At 41.9% G+C, this 21,215-nt stretch overlaps 1 protein-coding gene across 1 annotated transcript in view; it reads right to left on the bottom strand.

The window, feature by feature from the left end:
• The window catches only part of PALM2AKAP2 (PALM2 and AKAP2 fusion), a 227,536-nt gene that overhangs the window by 192,874 nt on the left and 13,447 nt on the right, over positions 1-21,215 (bottom strand). The window contains exon 3 of the mRNA XM_032981577.2: positions 16,837-16,967. Coding sequence (XP_032837468.1) covers positions 16,837-16,967 — 131 coding nt within the window. The remainder of the gene's footprint in view (positions 1-16,836; positions 16,968-21,215) is intronic.

The following is a 21,215-nucleotide window of genomic DNA, read 5'->3' as shown; positions in this document are numbered from 1 at the left end:
ACCCCTCAGAGAATTACCTAAGATTAGGCCATGTCTAAAATAAATGTATTCAGATGAAAATAATCATTCCTTCTCAAATATGCAGCTCTATAAATTGCTCTCAGTACATAGAACAGCATGAATGTTTCACCAGTAAATGGTAAAACAGATAATTGAGGTAAAGTCAAGATGTTCCATGTCCTATTTTATTGTCTAGCTGCTATCAGGAAAAGCTTCCTTTACCAAAAAATCAGATTAATCCAACATAGATTTGTTTAAGAGTTAATTTACCCAGGAACAAAATTGGTATATTACTAGCGACTACAGCTTCTGAGAATCTTTTTACACAATTTTTGTGCCAACTGGTAAAAATTTTCATGTATTTCAAAGAATACTTCAATGAAAAGGCTCAGATCTCCATAGAACATGTTGTTTCCTTAATGATTATTCTTTGAAAAAAGTTCATTTGTATTTAGAAAAAGGAGTAAAAAACCCACTTACTACCCATTTTCAGCTTTGTTCGTGCACAGTAATTTAGGTTATGTATATATGTAATACAACGAGGAACAGTTTAGCCAGACATTACTAAACACAATCCACCTCTTCCCTAATCAAACACCAGCTGTCACTATTTCTTTCTTTTATTCCACTGAATCCTCTTCAGCTCAGCAGCATGAAAAGCAAAGACTAATGAAGAACGAATCACCTTTCAGAAACGCTGGGTCATTGCATCAAGTTTTTTGAATCTCTTCTCCTCTGGGAGATGAGGTGGCTCAGTAGGGGCTGCTAGGATGGAAAAACATCAATATATTTCTCATCTTATTCAAGATGCCAGAATGATCTTTGCAGTCTGTACTGATGCAGTAAGTGTTAAGACAAGCCACTTAATGAAGCTGTGAAATGATTAAATACCACTGCTCTTAATGAGAAAAAAGACATTTTCAGGATAGGTAATTTTGCAGTCACCCCCTACAGACACTACAGATGACAAAATAAGTACTGGAAATAAGGAAGTAATATCAGCCACACTACATTGCTTCAGGTGTTTTGTTTCACATCCACTCCTGTACAAGGGTATTGTTGATCTGGGCATCTTCTAAAAGAGTAGCTGCATTATCTTGTTTGCAAAAGAGGCAAGTCTAGAACAGCTTCACAGAAGCAAGCAAGTTTGTGATTTAGTCAGGAAAATGCAACAGCACTCCTGTGCCACACAAAGCAAACCTGGTGCCCAAGGGAGGTCTGGTGGTGCTTGCTGGGGCCTGCTGAAGCACCAAGGAGCCACCTGTAAAAGCCATCCTGTTCATTAAATGTTCTCATTTGTCACACACTGTATTTAAGCAGGCATTTTCACCACCTGTGAACCACAGTACATTCTCCTGTCCTTCATTCACACTCAAGAGGGAGACTTTTGTGGATATTCTGTTCTCCTTTCTTCTTGGAAATACCTGAAGAGTGAAATGATTGCCTACAAAATGCTGTGCAACAGCAGTCTTCAAAGAAGTGGTGTGTAGCAATTTACACTGCAGGCAAGAAGTCTTTCTCTGGGATCCCTTGTAGACTTGGGCACTATGAGTCAGGACGTCAGGATGTGGCTCTTACGTATGTTGCTTATTGCTTGCAGATATCAAAGCATTTGTCAGCTATTACATTCCCAGTCCTAAGAGAGGAAAAATTGAGGCATGGATGAAGGGAAGGGCATTTCTCCATTTGAGTTTAGTTCTGAAGTTCTTTTGCTCTTGCATCTGCTGCAACAATGATTTTTTGGTCTTCATATTGTATTTCAAGCTTGTCTTTTCTGCTAGGAAAATGACACAGTGATGAGAGAGCAACTCCTCTTTTGTGTGTGTGTAATTTTGGACAGCTCTTACATGGTGGACATTGATCTGATCTGTAGGGGTTTGATAATGTTTTCTGTTCATGTTCTGTGAGTTTTAAATGAAAGCATTTAACAAACCAGTGGTAACACAGCAGAACCTCTCTGATACACCTGAGGTTTTGCACTGCCCTAGGTGGTATCATTTTGACCTTACCAATCCCTGATAACTAAAGTTCTCTGGGTAGAAACTATGTACTATCAAGATTAAGAAAAAAAATAGCTAATTAAGAAAAAACAAGTTCTCAAAACCCTGGTGTGAAGCAGAGTTCTATTACTGGAACCTGTTTTCAATCCACCCTTCCAGAAAATTTATACCATTTTCAGAGATTGCTGTTCAGACCAAGCTGGACTCTTGCTGACATGATGCTACACAACCATGAAAGACTTTCCCTGGTAGCCTCAACAGGAAAACAGGATGATTTGTCTGTGACATAGCTTCAGTGTGATTGATGATTCACACTTGTCAAGCTGACGTTAAGTAGCAAAGAGTGGAGAATTACATGGCTTTTTTGTCTGTAGGATGGTTGCTCCTGAAATTACTTGTCTAAAAGGTGATACAAGGGAGTGTTGGACACTGCTGTCTGCCTGGCAGACTACTTAATGTTACCCATAGCCTTAAAACTGGGCTTTCAGTGATCATACATATGACATAACAAGTTACATCTGACTTGGCGGGTACTTACAGCTTTTGGCAGGTGGTAAAATATTTTAGGTCATGCCTAAGTGAAAGTGCAGTTATTGCACATGAAGAAAACAAAGCTGAGGATCACCATGTTCTTGGCACAGTGACATCCTGCAGTCTTCTCATACTGGACCCTGCTCCTGGACACCACATCTCTCCCCAATAGGCAAACCCAATAGAGTAGAGGACTCAAAGGCATTAGGTATTCCCCTCATATGTTTTGGGACATAAACACAGCACATGTGCAAAGCTTGTTGCAGCCCCATTGTCTTCTGCTACAACATTTCCTAAAGTCACAATGATGCTATGATGGATTTTTTTTTTTTTCATTTATTTACTGTCTTAACTAAAATTCCTGTGGCATCAGAACTGGAATGCCAGTGTAACAGATATGAATCACCTCCCCCCTGGGTCAGGAGTGGTATCTTAAACTCCTGGGAATAACTTGCGAACAGGAGGGCTGATTGTCCTCGCAGACCCATATCAATGGCAGGCCCCATGTGACCCATCTGGAATGGCATTTGGAGGGTGAACTGGGTTCTCTGGTTTCCCAACCTGGATGCTGCCAGCAAGATGACGCTTACAAGCCCAGCTCTGCTGGTGTCATACTGCTGCTTTGCAGCAGCTGCTGCCTGAAACCTCTTTCTAAATTTAGGAGCCTTCTGCCTTTCTGAGCCCATTCCAGGTGTGCCAGGTGTCTTAGTTTGGGCTGAAATAGAGTTAATATTCCTTTTCAGGGACTAGATGAGTGCTGTGTTTTGGATTTAGCTTTGGGTTTGGTATGAGAAGAATGCTGATAGCACACTGATGTTTTCAGCTGCTGTCGAGACTTCAAGGACTCTCCGACTCTCCATGTCCTGCCCGTGCGCAAGGGCACAGGGAGCAGGGAGGGAGCACGGCCACAGCACCTGACCCTAACTAGCCAGTGAAATATTCCATATCATGGAACGTCATGCTCACTATATAAAGGAGGGGTGGTCGGGAAGGAGCTCTCTCGCTTCCGGGATTGCGATTGTGGGATCTTGGTATCTCGGGGTTGCTAGCCGGGAACGGGCTGGATATTGGTTAGTGGGTGGTGAACAATTACGCTGTACATCACCTGTTTATATATCTCTTTTGTTTTTTTTTGTTTTCCCCATCATCGTTATTGTTCTTATTTTATTGCCATTATTAAACTGTTCTTATCTCAGCCTGCAAGTCTCCCTTCACCCCTCTAATCCCTCCCCCATTCCCAGGTGGGGAGGGGGAAGGGAGGGTGATTAGCTGTGGGGGTTGGGTGTCGATCAGGCCCAAACCACAACACCAGGTCACAAAGCTCAGAAATCATCAGACAAGTCAGAAAATCCATACGTTTTTGCTGTGACTTACTAGTATTTCCCTTCTGTTCTTTTGGAACTACAAGGTTTAGCTTCAGCTGAAAGTCTTAACAAAACTTACCAGGGGTTGTTATGACTGTCCCTTTATCTGATGGACCTAAAGAAAAACGTCTCACTGCACACCAGGCTGCCAGCCCATTTCCTGATTGCAATGTGGGTTCTTGTGAGGATCATTGTATAAAATTCATTGTTCTGATTAGTAAGTACCCTTGAATTTAAAGAGTGGAAAGGAGGCCAAAGAGGGACTCATACAAGGAAACTGTATTTGCAATTTTCTAAATGCATAAAAAAAAAATGCACAAAAATAAAACTGAATGGAAAACTTGTCCTATAAGGCTTAGGGCTCCAAGGCTTAATTAAAAGTTATTTCTCTGGTCACTTCTTTAACTAGAGAGTTACATACTCGCCCCTACACACACACTCTCACCTATTACCAGTAACCCATGTTTACTGGGAGTATCTGTCTCGTTAATATTTTGTGCAGTTAAGATTCTGTAGGCGAGTCTGTGTTTCCCAAATGGTCTTCCAACAAACGAAATGTCCTTTAAATAACCCAGCTGTAACTCCACCATTTAGGACATTTTCCCTGAGCTACTATACAAGATGACATGGTATGTGGTATCGTTTTGCAGAGAACACGCATTTCTTCTGGTGTTAAAGATCTATGTTACGATTTGACTCCACCAGTTGGTTACAGACTTGACCGACCTACCTGACAGGTCACTCAACCTTGAAAAACCTAAGCTCTAGTCCATGCTTTTGGTCCCCACGTCATTTTCTAGTGATTGCTTGCCTCATTGGCTTACATTACAAAGTCTTTTCAGCAGAGAATATGTATCACCGCATATGGCATCCGGTGGGGTGATGGATCCCACCTGGAGATCCAGAAAGTATCCAGGATTCCTGGATCGCTCAAGACTGAGAGTGACAGCAGAAGAAGAAGACACAAAAATCAGTGTTTCCTCTGTTTGCATGGAAAACCATGATATGCATTTGTGATTTTCAGCAGCCCTGTCCAAAAAGTACTGTGAATTCAGTAGGCTGCAGATTATTATTCTTCACACAGATGACTAAAAGAAGCTCTTTCAGACACAAATAAAACAAGCCCAGTGGTTAAAGGGCAAGGATAAGGAAAATGGCCAGAATATTAAAGAGATGAACAAACCATTTGGGAACTGGATTTTGACAGCTGAATTAAAAAATAAAACACCCCCAGGAATTATCAACAAAAGCTACCCATTTAATTATGCAGCTCTGTCACTCTATAGGCCTGAGGCATCTCAAACCATGTCTTCAGCACCATCAGAAGTATGATCTCAGCATGGAGGGATGTGCCCTATCCACCTAGAGCTTGCACTGTTTGAGCACAGATATGGGTGAGGCTGCAGCAACTTAGACACCAGCTCAAGCTAGCCAGCTGAATGGTGAGGTAGACCATGCTGTAGCTTATGCCTGTCCTGCACAAGCTACCTATAGATGAATGGAAACTACTACAACCACTGGGGCTGAAGCCACCCCTCTGATTTTGATGTAATCATGGTTCATTGTGAAAGTCTGTACCAGTTTCAGTGCTGTGCAACACAGCGTTAAGATACCTGAGCTAGCTTAGACACCACCAGCAGCCATGGGAGTGCACAGACACCTGAGTATTTACAGAGCTGCTCCATCTTGCTACAGCTGCAGTGCAGTCAGCACGCAGGCCCAGAGCTAGATGAAGGATTTTATACTGCCTCAGCACCACAGCCTATACGCAGTAGATGCTGATGAACATTTTAACTTTGCCTGTCTCTGTCTTTTGCATATTAGAGAGTTAAAGCTTAAGTTTCACACCGTAACTTGCACACACCATCCAAATACTATGCTGTTTTTCTCCTTTCAAATCATGATGCTTTGATACATAAGAATGGTGTGACAGCCAAGAGCCAGACTTACAGTCTTAGCCCAAAGCATAAGACCAGTCACAGTGTGAATCACCCTGTTAGTGAAAGGCTGTTCTTTCCAGCTTTCTCTAGAAGTATGGACCATTTGTGCTAATAAGCATCTACATCTTATTTATGTTGACACTGCTAAATAAGAAAAGAGTGTGAGGAATTCTGAAGAACAAAAATTTGCACAGGATATCTAAGTGGTACCAGTGAGGTTCCCTTCATATAGTGAGAAGCAATTCCTGTACCAAAGAGCTCAGCTCACATTATGCTAAAAGTGTGCAAAAGATAATTACACAAATAAGCACTGGAATAGGAGATGTGGAAGAACTGTTGCAGTACCTTGCTCCAACTCATGCAAGAAATGAATGGTAGAAGCAAGAGTTTAATGCAGGGGTAATTCTGGGATTCATCCTGTCATGGCTGGTTTCTCCCCTCGAGGCAGTTCCCAGGGACACACTCCGCACCACTTACATTGTCTAGAGAAATGCAGAATGCAAAGATCTGGTCCCCGTCTCTCTCCAGTTACTGACCTCAGACTATCCCACTGATATGCTGATGTTGCCTAGAGGGTAGATTATTTTTAAACACTTTTTATTTCAGTAAGTTTTCTAGTAGAGAGGTAATTATACAGGGCTACAATAACTTCTGCCTGTAGGTCTCATTCCATTTAAGTATCCATACTTTTTGCTGGTAAACAATCCCCAAAGGGAAGCTTTGCTTGTGTAACTGCATTAGTAAATATGTTCTAGGACAGAGTAGGCATAATTTAACAATCTTTCACACAAAGGACTAAACACATTTTCCTGGGTATAGTACAGCATGAGCACGGTACTGTTCTGCCAGGTCTTCTAGACCAGTTATAATCTACATGTTTGCACAGCTTTTTGAAATTTCTATCTTACCAGTGATCCAGTTATTCTCACTTCTTATTCAGCAGGTGCTTTGTTATTGAACTTACTTGTCTTTTTAGGACTCTGATACCATACTGAGGTGAATCCGTCCTCATGCAGACTGACAAAGAAGGGACAGTAGAGCCCCGATCAAGCGCCAGCAGCCTGTCACTGACACCCAGGCTGTATCAAACTGTTTTTCACAGATTCTTTTACACAGGTAGTATCCAGCTGGATTCATTTCAGCATATATCTCTTTTCCATGTCTCACAGCTATGACTCCTTGTATATCAGGCTACATTTCATTGGCTGAAGGACTTCTAAGGAGAAGCATGAGCATTGTCCAAGTTTGACTCCAATGCTTTGTAAATTGGAATTCATCTTCCCCTCCAAATATTCTTTGTATGCCATTAATGACATTTTCAGGTTATACGCCACTCTAGTTGCTTGACCTTGCTGATCAAACTTTGCAACATGCAGTTTGTTCAGGAGTCCTAATTGCAGCTCTGGGTGTTGATTAGGTAGGTATATGTGGTTAAGCTCTGTTTTATCTGACCTTGAACTCATCTTTTATGTTCATTTTGCAAAACGTCTGATTTTTCTTTTTTTCCCCCTACTGCTTGGCAGTACTCTTGACATTCTTGTCAAGTACTTTTTCACCTGTGACAACAACAGGTCACAGCAGATGACATGCAAATCTGACTCTGAAATAGTTTTAATCCATGTGCTTTCATTGTTTAATTTCTCCCACTGTCTCCGCTTACTACTCCCTATCTTTCCCCAGTCTGTTTTGTTGCCCCTCTGCACACCTGTCATATGAAGTCAGTTTTCTAGTTTGAGTTCTTATAGCAACCTGGCATGGGGAACTGATTCTTCAGTGTCTTACACTATGGAGTCATATATTATTTCATTCTGCAAAGCTCATATCTGTACATGGCTATGAGCATGTTTCACATTTGTAACATGCTGATCTGAGTGCTCTGAATGTCTTTTGTTGTTGATTTGACCATACCATTCATGCGTTATATTCTTGGATGACTACAAGCATTTTTCCAACACACTGAGGTTCCCTGTTACTACTCATTTGCTTTTCTATAGTGAGACTATGATACATGTACCAGCAGACTATTCTCTGTTCCTGAATGTGCCTACTTGGGACTTTTATTTTTTCTTCAACTGCAACTTCTCAATAAAATCCGTTACAGCTGTCCCTTTCCTACCCATCAGAATTCCTGATTGCACATCCAGACTTTGTCTTCTGTGAACCACCAGCTGGGATTTGCATTTTTACCTTAGAATTCACATACTGCAGCAGTTTAAAAGCCCTGCAGGGAAGGTGACGTGCTTTTCAGACTGCAGATTTTTTAAAAAGGTGGTTAAGCCTTGCAATGCCCACTGGGTGGCTCCAGACACTGCACCTTGCTCCTCCTCTAACTGTACCTCTACCTACCCAGAGCTAGCCCAGCTCTGCAGTGATGCATGTAAGTCCTGACTACTGGCAAGAATGAAAGGGCAGGGCCTAGGGTAAGAAACAGATGATGCACCAGATACATGAATAATGGTTATTAAGGACTTTTTGCATCACAGTAATGACTAGAGGCCTAGCAAACGGTGCCTGTGCAGGAGCTAGCATTAAGGCTTAAATTCTATCCACTGCACTTGGGGCACTCAACTGAGACACATATACTCAAGGGAGAGATATGGGCTTACATAGGCAGTGGAGGTGATGCTCCTTCCTCACTGTCTGCATGCAGGGCCTAAAGGACACAATGCCCTAAATGTCAGTGACTTACTTAAACTCCTGCAGTTATACAGGATGAACCTGAGCCTTTGGGAAAATGGAGTAACCGAGGACCAGAACTGCAGCTGTGTCTTCCCTGGCTCTGTGAGCACATGCATGTGAGTGCGTGTGCACGCTGCACTCACTAGCCTTGCTAGACACAGACATAGCACATAAAGAGAGGTTTGGCAGGGAAGAGGAAAGTCCTCTGATTTAAGGTGAAGCCAGAGTAAATAATCCCTGTAAAACACCAACGCAATGAATCAACCCAGGCTGATGCCTCACTCTGTGCCTTCTCTTTGTAAATACACTTCATGTTTGTCATCGCTTACAAAATTGTGCATGTGTATGTCACCTCCACACAAGCATGTTCTTCTGTTACAGAATTTCCACAATTTTGGTCTTTCCATCCACCAAGCACTGTATGGACTAACTGTGGAAGGAACTGCTTTGCCAGAACCATCCTGTGGTAGGGCTGGTGTACAAGGAAACCCAACAACCAACCAACTTCAGCAAAGACAAGCATAAAAAGGAAAGGAATGGAGACTAGTCCTTTTTGTTTTACTCTAGGCAACAATCCCATTTGGCCCATGATTAAGATTTAATTCAGATGTAATGAAGTCAACAATTCCTACTCTTTATGCTATACCACAATTTACTCCTTCAGGGAACTCCTGTCAGTTCTACTCGGCTTAAAAGAGGTATGAAGATCTTAGATGGCTTTGCATACATAGGGAGTGTGGATAAATACATGCATTATGAAGCAATTTCCCCATCTTGTAAACAGCATCACATAGAGAGTCATGTGAAATTTTAGCTTTGAAATGTTAAAGCCAAGGAAGCTCTGAAGTTTTGCACTTGATCTATCATTGGGTCTCATCTAGTATGACAACAAAAACCCAGCCTTGCACAGAATGTCCATTTTACTGAAAGGCTGAAATGACTGAAATTTTATTTTTCTTGCTGAACCTGGCCCACAGGCAGTAACTGCCCCTTTACAAGGGGCTGATCATGTGACCTACTGTATTAAAGGTTCAATCCGTTTAGAAACTGATGCTACTTTACAATGCATTAGCTTGCCTAAAAAAGGTGTCCTTGAAAACCTGCTTTTGTCCAGGGCTGGCTGAATTTAAGTCTATGTGTCCCTTCCTTCTTGAGGAACATGCCTCAATCTATAGCATACTGACATGAATGAAGTGTCAGAAACACTTGAGATGGAAATTCTTTGATACGTACAGACGGGGATTTGGAATTTCTTCTGTATCTTGCTCCCAAATTAGGCAAATGGGTGTCTTTATCAAGGTCCATATCTCATACACATATTTGAGGACAGCAGACATAGATGGAGTGGGGGGAGTCTGTGCTGAAAATGAAAGCAAATCCTTTTGCCCACATTATAAGATGCATAGGCATCATTAAATAATTACAAGCTAGCAATGCCTAGGAGTTGTGGAAGATCCTGAGATTGCTGCTCCTAAACCCAGAACACCAGCATTTAGGCAACTGCTAAAAGCACTGGCACGCCATTCTCCTATTTTAAGTATGGGTTGAATCTCAGAATGGAAGTAGTAATCTGTGTCATTTTTTTTTTTTTAAAGTGATACATCTGAACATATTATACCATATGTAAAAACCTCAAACCCACTGCCACCCAGCACCTCATAACTCATTCTTTTTCTGAGATCATCCTGTAAATCCTGAGGAATTCTCTAATCACACAGTAGAATGGGTTCCTTTGGAAATCTGAGATTTCCTGTTGTTGAGGCTTTTTGCCTGGTTTTGTTTTGGTCTCTGTTTTCCTAAGAAATGTATCACGTATGAAATGCACCCCAGCAAAGCTTTATGGGAGGTGAAGGATGTGCTGTTTTGGAAACCACAGGCCTTATGGGTTGACGAAATTGGAATCTGTGGAGCTTCAGCAGATGAGATCTGATACTGATCAATCTTAGCGGAGAATCAGACAGAGGGCTTCAGGACAAACAGATGTTCCTGTGCAGAAAGCTTGATAGTCCTTCATAAGGTGAGCAGAATTTGGAGAGAATGCCTGGCTATGAGGCGACATTTTTGCTATTTCACTCTTAAGAGAGCTCACACAATGAAACTGGTCATATGGGCAGCATGTGAAGGCAGATTGTAGGGCTTGTCTACAACTGCATCTGCTATTCTAGGTAAAATCCAAAATGCTGAATAAACAACATTCCTGATCATTCTCTCCAGCTGCCATCAATGTGGGAGTTTCAAAACATTCACGCTCATGTGGCCCCTTGCATTTGGAAGACACTGTTCTCTGCATTAGCATATGCTTCGGCAACCACTCATATCTCTCTGGAGTCTAAAACTTGAAGGGAAATGGATGAGACCTTGCGAAGGAGAGGTTTATGGCACCTTTGGTCCTGACTTGCATGTTCTGCTCTAAGGGAGGTCTGAGCAGCTGGTTCTGACATCAGATGATCCTTCTTTTGAAGGCGTGCACTCACATCTGTCTTATGTACTCTTTCTGCCTCTGTCATGCAAAGACTATTAGTGGCAATCCCAAGAGAGACTGAATATAGCCAATTCCCGGTCTGAGACATGCTAGGTTTTTACCCTGGGAAGAAGAAGCAGGAAGCAAACCTTGGCATCAGAAAGAAATGAAGGAACAGACACTGGGAGGAGAGAAAATGCTAAAGGTGCAGCAGCCATGACAAGCTTAGCTGAACCATGAGCCTGTATTTGCTGGACTCTGCAAAGAAAAAAGACTTTAGTGTAGACCCCATCTAACATCAGAGATCTGTGAAACACTTACAGTCCATTAATAAGATAGTGTATTATAACAAGATTTTATTTTCTGCATATCAAAACAACTCTGTGAGGTTTTCTTCTCAGGGCCTAGCCCAGCCTCTCTACAACACTCAAAAGATTCAATCACAGTAACAGAATAAGAGGGCAATTCTGCCAGCTTTGGAGAAGCTTTACTCCACTTTGGATCTGCTTCTACCCATATTAGGGCTTCTGTCTAACACCTCGTAAGCAGACATAGGTCGAGCACAGTAGAACAACAGAGAGCATCACACAACCACGGCACCTTTTGCTTGAGAGAGGTGGCGTCATCTCTCCTCCTCCGCCACTGGTTCTCTTGTGTAAGCTTACATTCAGCATCTCTTTTGGTTCTTCAGATTAAGTGCTTTTCTTGGATGAAACTGTGACTGTCCTGCAGTCCCTCTCACAGTCATCTTTCAGTTCAACATTTTAAAATACTTTCCAAGGTCTTGTAAGTATAAAAGAACAGCAGCATTCTGCAATGGGAGCTGAAGGGAAGGAGTGAGGGAGTTTTTACATGTTTACCACCTGCCTACATCAGCAAGACAACAGCAACCAGCAAAGACATGTGCTTGTCCCAGGAAAGAGCTCCTGACTTACAGTCCAAAGCACAGACCTGCCCCTGCTACCATTAACACCAGACTTTCCCTCCATGCTGGACCACCATGAAAAAGCCTTCTCCTAGAGGTGACAGAGCTGTGGCTCACCACCAGCATGCACAAGGGTGAAGCACTCTACAACTTCAAAGGGCTTTTGCAAATGTTAGGAGCTGGATGTGCTGACAACTGAGTAGCCCTGAGTAAATAACAGGAGATACACAAACACCTTGGCCGCTGTCCTGCACTGCGTCACTCCCAAGAGCTGTCACAGTGCCAAAGCACCATAAGTCTCTCTTGTGTGTGTTTTTTGGGGATTCAGCATCCACTACTCTAAGCTGTCTGTCTGGTCTACATGTCCAGAAAGGCTGCTCATCTAGAGCAATAGTTTATCTGTCCATGGAGCTGATGGGCACCTCCTCATCCTACGTGAACAGATGTACTGTGTTTACTGAATGGATATGCCACTTTACTGAGAATTTAGCTCAGTGGGCTTCTTTTCTCCAGGAGCACAAGTCTAGTCCTGGGATCTCATGTCAGTGTCCATCAGCAAGTAGGGAGATACGTTGTCACACAGTATTTAATTTTGGCATGATACATGAAAGAGTCAGAGTAATGAAAACTCTTCACCTTTTGTAGTAAACACAGGCCACTAGCATGTACTATAATGTTATCTAGTAAAACAAAACAATTTTGGGACTCTTTCAAATGCTGCAAAGGAACAGCAGGCTTTGGGTGGGCTGCTCTGCTCTATGAATGCTGCCTGTTAATACCCAGATGTCGAATGCCAACTTTCCATTCACTGATGCAAAATAACAGACCATCATGTGGTAAAAATAACCGTGGGAGTCATGCAACACATTCCAGCACTCGTTTCACCTACAACACACTATCAGAAATGTGTCTGAGGAAGTTCACTGGGCATCTGTATCAATGCTAACCCAAACAGTATGTTTCAGGTTTGTGATTTGGAGAATAAGTTTAAGGGAGAGGTAATTCGGTAATTCTTTTCATTAACTTTTTACTCCTTTGGTATCATTTACACTAAATATAAAATATCTGTAGAAAACAGGAGATCACTTTATTATTGTGTGACAATGGGACAGAAACTCAGAAATGGCTGCCTTCCCCTAACACTGACCTGAGATCTTTAGGAGAACATGAAAAACTAAACTAGCTTTAAAGCTTCTCTATATCTAAGGACAGTTTGTGCCACATGATAGCCTAAATCCATGTCTGGCTTCACTCTGACATTGATACAATGGTACCACCAATCTGGCAGCTGAGTTTCAAACATTTAATAATGCAGCAATGCCCTTCCATTGTTCCCACTACTGACAGATTTTCAGGCCACTTAAGACTCAATGAATGTTGAATAAGGGGTCCAATCTTCTCATTAAGACCACTAGACCAACCACTTTTTAAAAGAAATGGGAAGTATAATACCAGGATTTTTACATGGGGCAGCGTAAGTCTTATTCTGAAGACTCAAGTTAGGCGAGCAGGAATGCTTGAAGTCCATGACCAAACTTGCTTTAACTCTGCTTATTCTTCTATTTCCACTTTGCAGTCTTGGATACAAAGACTGTTTCTACTGTTCATGCATTTCAAAATCTCTAAAAATATTAAACTAATCCTACCTATCATATGATCATTCTGTCTGTAATCCACTGTTACACCTTTAATATGCTCATGTCTTGTCTTAATCTTGTACTCCCTGTTTTTATAACTGTATGTGCATCTTGTACTTCTATGTCCTCCAGTTTTATCAGCATAATTATCAGGTAATTATCAGCATAATGATAGTATTTAATTATTTGTATTGCATTCTTTCTTCTGCTTTATTTCTGGCTTTGTGATGCAGATATTTTTTCAGTTGCTTGGCATGAAGTGTACAGAAATGCTGACTAATGTAGGCATCTTTCTTCCAAATGCTTTTGCAGACAAGGGAGCTCATTAAACCATTACACTTCCTTACTCATATGCACATATCCTTGCAAGCTACAAGCTGAAGTATGCGATATCTTGTATCATGATAACATGGAAGTCTAATAAATAAACAGAAGTTTGTACACTCGTGCATTTTTGCTGCCCCAGCTGAAATTAAACACCTCCCACACAAAGGAGACCTGGTTACACTAGCTTAAGAAAAAAACACTACAAGGATGTGTACATCTTGCAAAATGTCTGATTTTAGTGGGAAAGTCACTTAAAACTGAATTAGAAAAAGCAATATTCAACTGAAGCATTTGTGTTATGTGCAAGACCTTCAAGACCATCTACAAACCCATAGCTAATCCTACTGTTTTTCTAAGTTAGAGATATTTGCCTCTTCTGGACAGCACAGACCTACATGAGCACTCATCCTCATTTATGAATGCTAGTCTGGTCTCAAACACTATCTTCTTCAGTTTTCTATTCTAAGTGTCACAGTTCACGCAGCTTGTCAGAACTATTGTTTTTGTCTGGCCTGCAAATAAAGATGGATATTTCTCTTTTGCCATGGCTGTTTATGTAGTAAATGCAGAGGTATGAGAAAGGGACCTTCCTGATTGCTTCAGTATAAGCAGAAGAAATGATGCTCTCTACAATGACAATGGGATGCTCTGCAGCAAGAGGAAAGGGATGACTGCACATTCCCCCTTGTTAAAGCAGGGGCACAGGTGCTGGCTGCCAGCAGAGGTTGGACACTGGCCTTCACGAATAACCTTTATCCTTCTCCTATACCACATGTAAAAGACTGCACGTTTTCCAGTGGGTACACACCCAGCACGTGTGCCACAAGACCCTTTCTGAGATGTCTTGATACTGCAGCTGCTCTGTGCTTGCACGTATGATGCAGTGTGCCCCTAATAAATATGCAAGATTCATGGCACAGTGGCCATACAGACCCCTGGCATCAACTCTATGGCTGGTCTTAGCGTAGTTTTCCCTCTTCCCGGTGAACTAACTTAGTCCATCCTCTGTCACCCTCATTGAGAGGGTTTGGGCTGTTTCATAGTAGTCCCACTGGATAGTGCATACTGCACTTCCAAAGGACCATCAGGTCCCTACAAACTTGAACATATGAAGGGTGCCCCCGTAAACCTCCTCTCTGATTCCCTCCTGGGAATGCAGAGGGGAAATGTGGTGCACGGACAGCAAAAAAATCCTTGAAGCATGAGTTCATTCTACTTCACTCCTCCAGATAACATGCCTGACATCTTCTCTTCTTCTTACCCATTCTACAGACCCTTACCTTCTCAGTCTATCTTGATGGGCTCTGGATGTGTCATATTGTCATGGATGTAAATTGTAATTAGACCAATGACCTCAACTTCTACTGCCTTATCCCTGCAATACAGCTGTAATATTTTCTCATTTAAATTAAAATACATTTTTACTATCTTGAGTGTACCCTTAGAAAGGTAACAGGGAAGTTAAGCATGCTAGCATGTCTGTCAAACAAAAGTTATTTCAACTCAGCAGCAAGCAGCTGACCTGTCATTTGACAGACAGGTGGTCACAGCAGAAGAGAGCTCCGTTACTTCCACATATTTGAAGCCTTTATTTCATGGGTGCAGCTAAAGAAGAAAAAAATCAAACTACAGGGGCAAAGGTTTTACTCAGACTTTCATCCTACTCTTTGAACTAATTAAGCAAAGCAGGCTTCATTGCCTTGAGTGGTGGTATTCACATAGCTGAAATTGAGCACATGCTGATGTGTTTTGCTGAATGGGGTCAGAGCACTTAACACTTTGCAGCATTCAGCACTAGGTGAAATATGCATTACAGTACACATTTGTGAAGTTCAGTCCATGTACTCTTTCCATCTACTGCATTAATTTATGGAGTAAAACATCAGGTAGAATATGAAATCTAAAAAAAAAAAGCTTCCTTGCCTTATGTTACCACAGATGTAAAAGACCAATACACATTCTCAGATCAGTTTTAATTAATAGGAATCACAAGACAGAGACCACTAGCATGAGGCAACTCTTACATTCATGCTGATCTATTACTTCCACATAGAAGCCATTTAGTGTCATCCAAGCTTAGGGTAGGTCTGTGTATATCCCCAAAGAAACATTCCCAGTGATTTCTCCAAGAAATTTCATAGGAAGCCTGGCATAAGGCAAACTGAGTTCACCAGATGCTAGGCTAATCCCTCAACCCTCGGACTGTTGGTCCTATTTGATTTTTCTGTCACTTATATGCCTCAGCTAACACATCTGTAAAAGCTATGGTGTCAAATTCAACCAACTTTTGCCAATTTTCTGCTAGCTGAAGACACTCTAAATTCACATAGCCTAAATTCACATAGCCTTAACGGCAGAAGAAGCAGTTCTGGAATTCGTCCTATGAGGGATAAAAGCATTTTCCTCATGAGCTTTAGAGCCTATTGTTTGTAGCAAAACAAAGGAAAATGGAAAAAACAGGACAAACGTCAACTCAGACTGCAATGGGAAACTGATAAAAGGAAATAATTCTCATGCCCAAACCTTGCTTCTGAAAGCAGTGGATATTTGATCTGCTGGTGGCATCTGCCATTGCATTTTGAAAAGTCATCTGCACCACTGAAAAGAGAGTGCAAAATTGTGCCGCCCCTCTTTGAACTCCTTTTGGCTGTAGGAGGTGTAAAGCAATGGAGAATCTCTTGAGTGTTGATCAAGTCATACATGTGCATTTGAAGGGGGAATTCAGCCCTCTTTTAGCTCCCTTGTGAGAGAAATACATCAAAGTGTATTAAACACAAAGATGCCATGATGTTTCTACCTTGCAAACCATGGACATCTGGGACACAAATTCTGGGCATGTTTGGTTGTGTGTGCCTGCCTCTTACGCTCTTCCCTGGGCAGCTGCTGCCAGAGATGGGGACCTGGGCAAAGAAGGTCTCCAGCTTTAATGAGAGTGTCTGTTTTTAGACAATGCAAAGAGAAACTGTCCCTACCTGTGTATGTTTTCTTCCAGCTTTTTCACCTTCAGCTCATCCTCTTCTGACTGCCTCCTTCTGGCTTCTTCCTCTTCTGCAGAGCCAGCAGGAATTCCCTGTAGCAGCCATTTTTCCCGAAGAGCTTTTGACTGTAAAATAAAAAATCCCAGCCCTTAGGAACAGACTCAACAGAAACCATCTGAAGACTGAGAAGGAGCTGCCTCTGCTTCTGAGTATTACACTGTCCCCACTGAATTTCTGATTACTGCTTTAGACAGTCAATTTAAGCCAATCTATCAGCCATTTACCCAGATGCCAGGTCTTCCAGATTGAGGAGTGTCAGTTTTACAATATATAATTTATTTACCATCAATGCCTTAATATGAAGATATTTTTAGTTCCTAATAAAACCAAGAGTTTAAATCAAGCAAATTAGCCAGTCCTGCAAGAACTGAAATCTTTGAACAAAAGTGTGGATCTCTCATGAATGCTAAGGCATGTGCTGGAAAGACTAAAATCATAAACTTCTTAAAGCTTCAAAAACAAAAAAGCAGTGTGCTCTAAATGTAATGTGTTTCATAAAGGATAAAATCAGTCTGCTATTAAATTAATCAAAGATGTTATTTTTGATTTATACCACAGATGTCTCCATACATTTACAGGCATACAGACAGACACACACACACACATATACATTCACACAAGCACACGCATGACCTCTTAGCCAGACACAAATTAAAACAAATGAACAAAAGTCTTACAGAAACCACAGGTATCCCAGGGCACAGCAACACTGCTGCAGAAAGCAGCAGTAGTCTATCTCCACTAGAATCGTTCCTGGGCATTTTGCTGTGCTTTCTACATTAAAAACGTGGCTACAATCTCACCCAGCCAGCATCTAATGCAGCTGCAACTCACCTAGGGGAGTTCCCATCAGAGATGCACTGGCTTCGAGCAATCCTTTAAATAGCACATCAGCCTGTGTGTCTTGTTCGGCCCAAATCCTGCCAGAGGGATGCGGCAGATCAGCCCGCAGACAGGACAAGCGCCTGTTAAAAGGAAGATCAGGAGCCCAAAGACATGCAGGACTTTGGCCCCTGGCAAGAGGAGATGGAACTGGTGGAAAAAAACATCAGCCAAGGGGCCAACCAAACTAGCCCCTTGAATAGACCATAAAAGGAGAGCCTTGGTTTTGAATTTGCAAAGCGACTGGCCATTCTAGTTCAAGGAACCAGCTGTGGGAGCATACTTCCTCTCTGGCAAAGAATGGCTAATAAGGAAATCATCCGTTCAAAAAAAAACGGATTTCAGAGGGTGCCCAAACATGCTGTATCAGTCTTTTCAGTGACATGTTTGTTGCTGGAATGGAACCTGACTTGTGAAAACTATGTATAAGGGAAAAACATTCACCACCAAAAGCAGGCTTCAAACCCAACCCAAAATAGAAAGATTTTTGACATGACAGACAAGGCTTACTTGTTAGTTTTTGAGTGTATATATAGACATAGTATCTATGCACAAACTATTCTGTCACTCCATGGCCTGACATCAGGCAATTAGATTTTAATAAGGCAGCAGACAGAAAGCAATACAAAACACACAAGCAAATTAGACTTTATAAATGACTCCAGCCTTCACTGTCTTTAACTGTGCTGCACACCAGAGGACTTACAGATGGGTTTTAAGTGATTTCTATATGAATTAGGACTTCTGCACGACAGAAAACATCTTGTGCTCTTGTACCATGAAGTCATGTTCAACAGTCAGACCTTACGGTGCTGGAGATGTACTTTACCCAGCTGAACTCAGCTCTGCTCATGGCCTCCAAGGTGTTAGTTCACAAAACATTAGGGATGGCTATCTCCAGACATAGTTTCCGCCGTTTGCAGCTCCTTTTGCTGCCACTACCATCTACCAGTGCTTCCTGCCACATGTTGTGGGTTGGTAATGAGAATTCCCTGTGGGATCTTTGCTTTCCTGTTCAACCCAGCTGATTACTGTTCAGAATTTTCATCAGCTCATTCAGGCCCAATGTGCTATTGAAATGTCCCCTCAGCAGAGGACTCCCAAGTCATCACATGTACCAAGAAACAAGGTGAGGCAGAGATGGATTTACAGGTCCTGAGGTACTAAGAATTTAACCACTTGTGCTTTGGCATTTAAGAGGCCGCAGTAGCACAACTCAGTGGGTACCTGCTGGGCCAGATCCAGTGTAAAGCACTGTGAATGCTGATCGCTCTTTAGAAAATTGCAGTATTTTCTTTAAAAATAAATGTGGCCAGTTGCATGTGGAAGTATGTTGCTACATGTGTCATACTCAGCTGTGAGCCTGGATTTGAAATCCTGAGTGATACTCAGTTGGAAAAAATACCCCTCAGGTTTCTAAAGACCAAACTCTAAAGTTGAAGGCAGCCTTTTCTCTTTTAAAGTTGTTTTAGATACAGTTCCAGCAGTCCTAATAAAGCATTTGGCAAAGTGCTGCTTGGACAGCACTGAGGACATTCAGTAAATAGTCACTCCTCATTTGCTACAGGAGGACAGATAAAATCCAGGCTTTTTTCTCTGTGCTTTTACAGAATCTCCATGCTGATGCTCAGACAGGGAGAAGCCAGTCCTTTCAGTACAACTGCTGTACACCAAAAATAAGATATTTTGTGCAGCTTTTGTTTTGGTCTTTGTTTATGTGAAACATTTAAGCTTCAAAATCACATGATTTTATTTTCTCCCAGAAGCCTCTTTTTTGACCTATTAATAGCATGAATTTGAAACTGGAAAGCATCAATGGGATTTTTTAACAGACATATTTAGAGACAAGAATGCTACGATCTACTAAAAATCCTCCCTCTTGGGTGAAATGTCAGCATATTTTATCTAAAACAGGAAAGCTGGTAGCTTTGATGTTTCTGGCTCTCCTTTTTAAGATGAAAATGAAGGCATTCGTTAAATACTACACTGAGGAATCCAGACAAGAAGACTCTGAGAAATGGAAACATTTATAAGATCAATTTCTTAAAATTCAGAGGGTCTATCTGCCAAGTTGTTGAGGTTATATACATTTATACACCCACTGCAAACACAATGGGCAAACAAGCATGCACACGTCAGGGGACTGTGTGCAACCGTCTTGCTGTCCAGGAAACATTATCTCCCCTGCCAGATGACTGGCATAGTGCTGAGGCAGTGGGTAGGGGTGGAAGAAGTCTCTCACATGCTTTGAGCAAACCCTTCCTAAGGCATTTTAATCAGAAACCCGGACGGGAAGGCTTTGGCACTCATGATTAGACCAAGGGTGGGTAGGGCGCAATAGGGAGGTGGTGGTGGAGCTGCGCCGGGTGCCTGCGCACAGCTCCTGGGTATGAGGCAGTCCAGTGAGGCAGCCAGCACCGAGGCAGTCCAGCCAGATGTAAACCAGAGCCAGATGTGGCTTGGAAACAAAAGACAGTTTGCTGCCATCTGTCCTCCACAGCTATGAAATTTGGGTTATGCTTCTTGAAAAAATCTTGCAAAATCTTATCCCAGAAAGAATAGGTGTCTCTCAAATCTGCTAAAAGGAGAATGTCTGCATGAGGATGGAGCCCCAAAATAGCTAGCTGTACAATTTACCCCTGCTTAGCAATGCTGTGTATTTGCTTTACTTAACAGTCCGTGATTAAAATGGCCACGAGCTAGTATTTCAGCACGTCTCCTCCTTCATCATCTGTTATGAGCTTTAACTCTCTACTGTGTCTTGGAGCTTCTTTATGCACTAAAGTTGTGCTGTATGATTAGATACTGTCAAAATTATAGAGTGCTCCAAGAGTAGCCAAATAATAGTACTGTAAAAACACAGGTATTTGTATAGCTCATTCCCATACTGAAGTGCAAATATGCTGTACTTTCAGAAGGTACCACTTCACTGGTACAACAGCAGCTATGCTATATACAATTTGGTATAAGTATTCCTTCATTTACTGCAAGAGTACAATTTCTTCAGGGCTAAATCCTTCACCAGAAATTAGATCATGCCATTAAAAAGGCTCGCTGTTACTGAAATGGAAAGGGCACTGGGCTTGCGATGCTCTAGGTCACCACTGCTCTCAGGTGATTTGGTTTCTCTGCACACAAGTGAGATTGCAGAGATAGCTGGAAGCTCCCCGTTTATTTTGTTCAAGCGTAGGAAAGAAGAGTGACTTCTGCACTGTACAAAGAAGGAAGAAAGCAGGTCATGATTCTGTGAACAGATCATGGTGAGGACAGAAATAAGTGAACAGATGTTGGACAGGACAGAAAGAAATCGTGCCAAATGTTTGAATGCAGTAGACACAGTAATGGCCATAAATGTGGTGCACAGCTCCCTTACGTGCTATTTATTCCAGTTTCATGCTTCAGGACAGTAAAGCCTGAGGGCTTTAAGTTGC

The sequence above is a fragment of the Tyto alba genome, unplaced genomic scaffold (assembly GCF_018691265.1).
Source record: "Tyto alba isolate M040663 unplaced genomic scaffold, T.alba_DEE_v4.0 Super-Scaffold_13, whole genome shotgun sequence".
NCBI lineage: Eukaryota > Metazoa > Chordata > Aves > Strigiformes > Tytonidae > Tyto > Tyto alba.
Note: the sequence above shows the minus strand (reverse complement) of the source record. Positions and strands in the feature narration are given on the sequence as shown.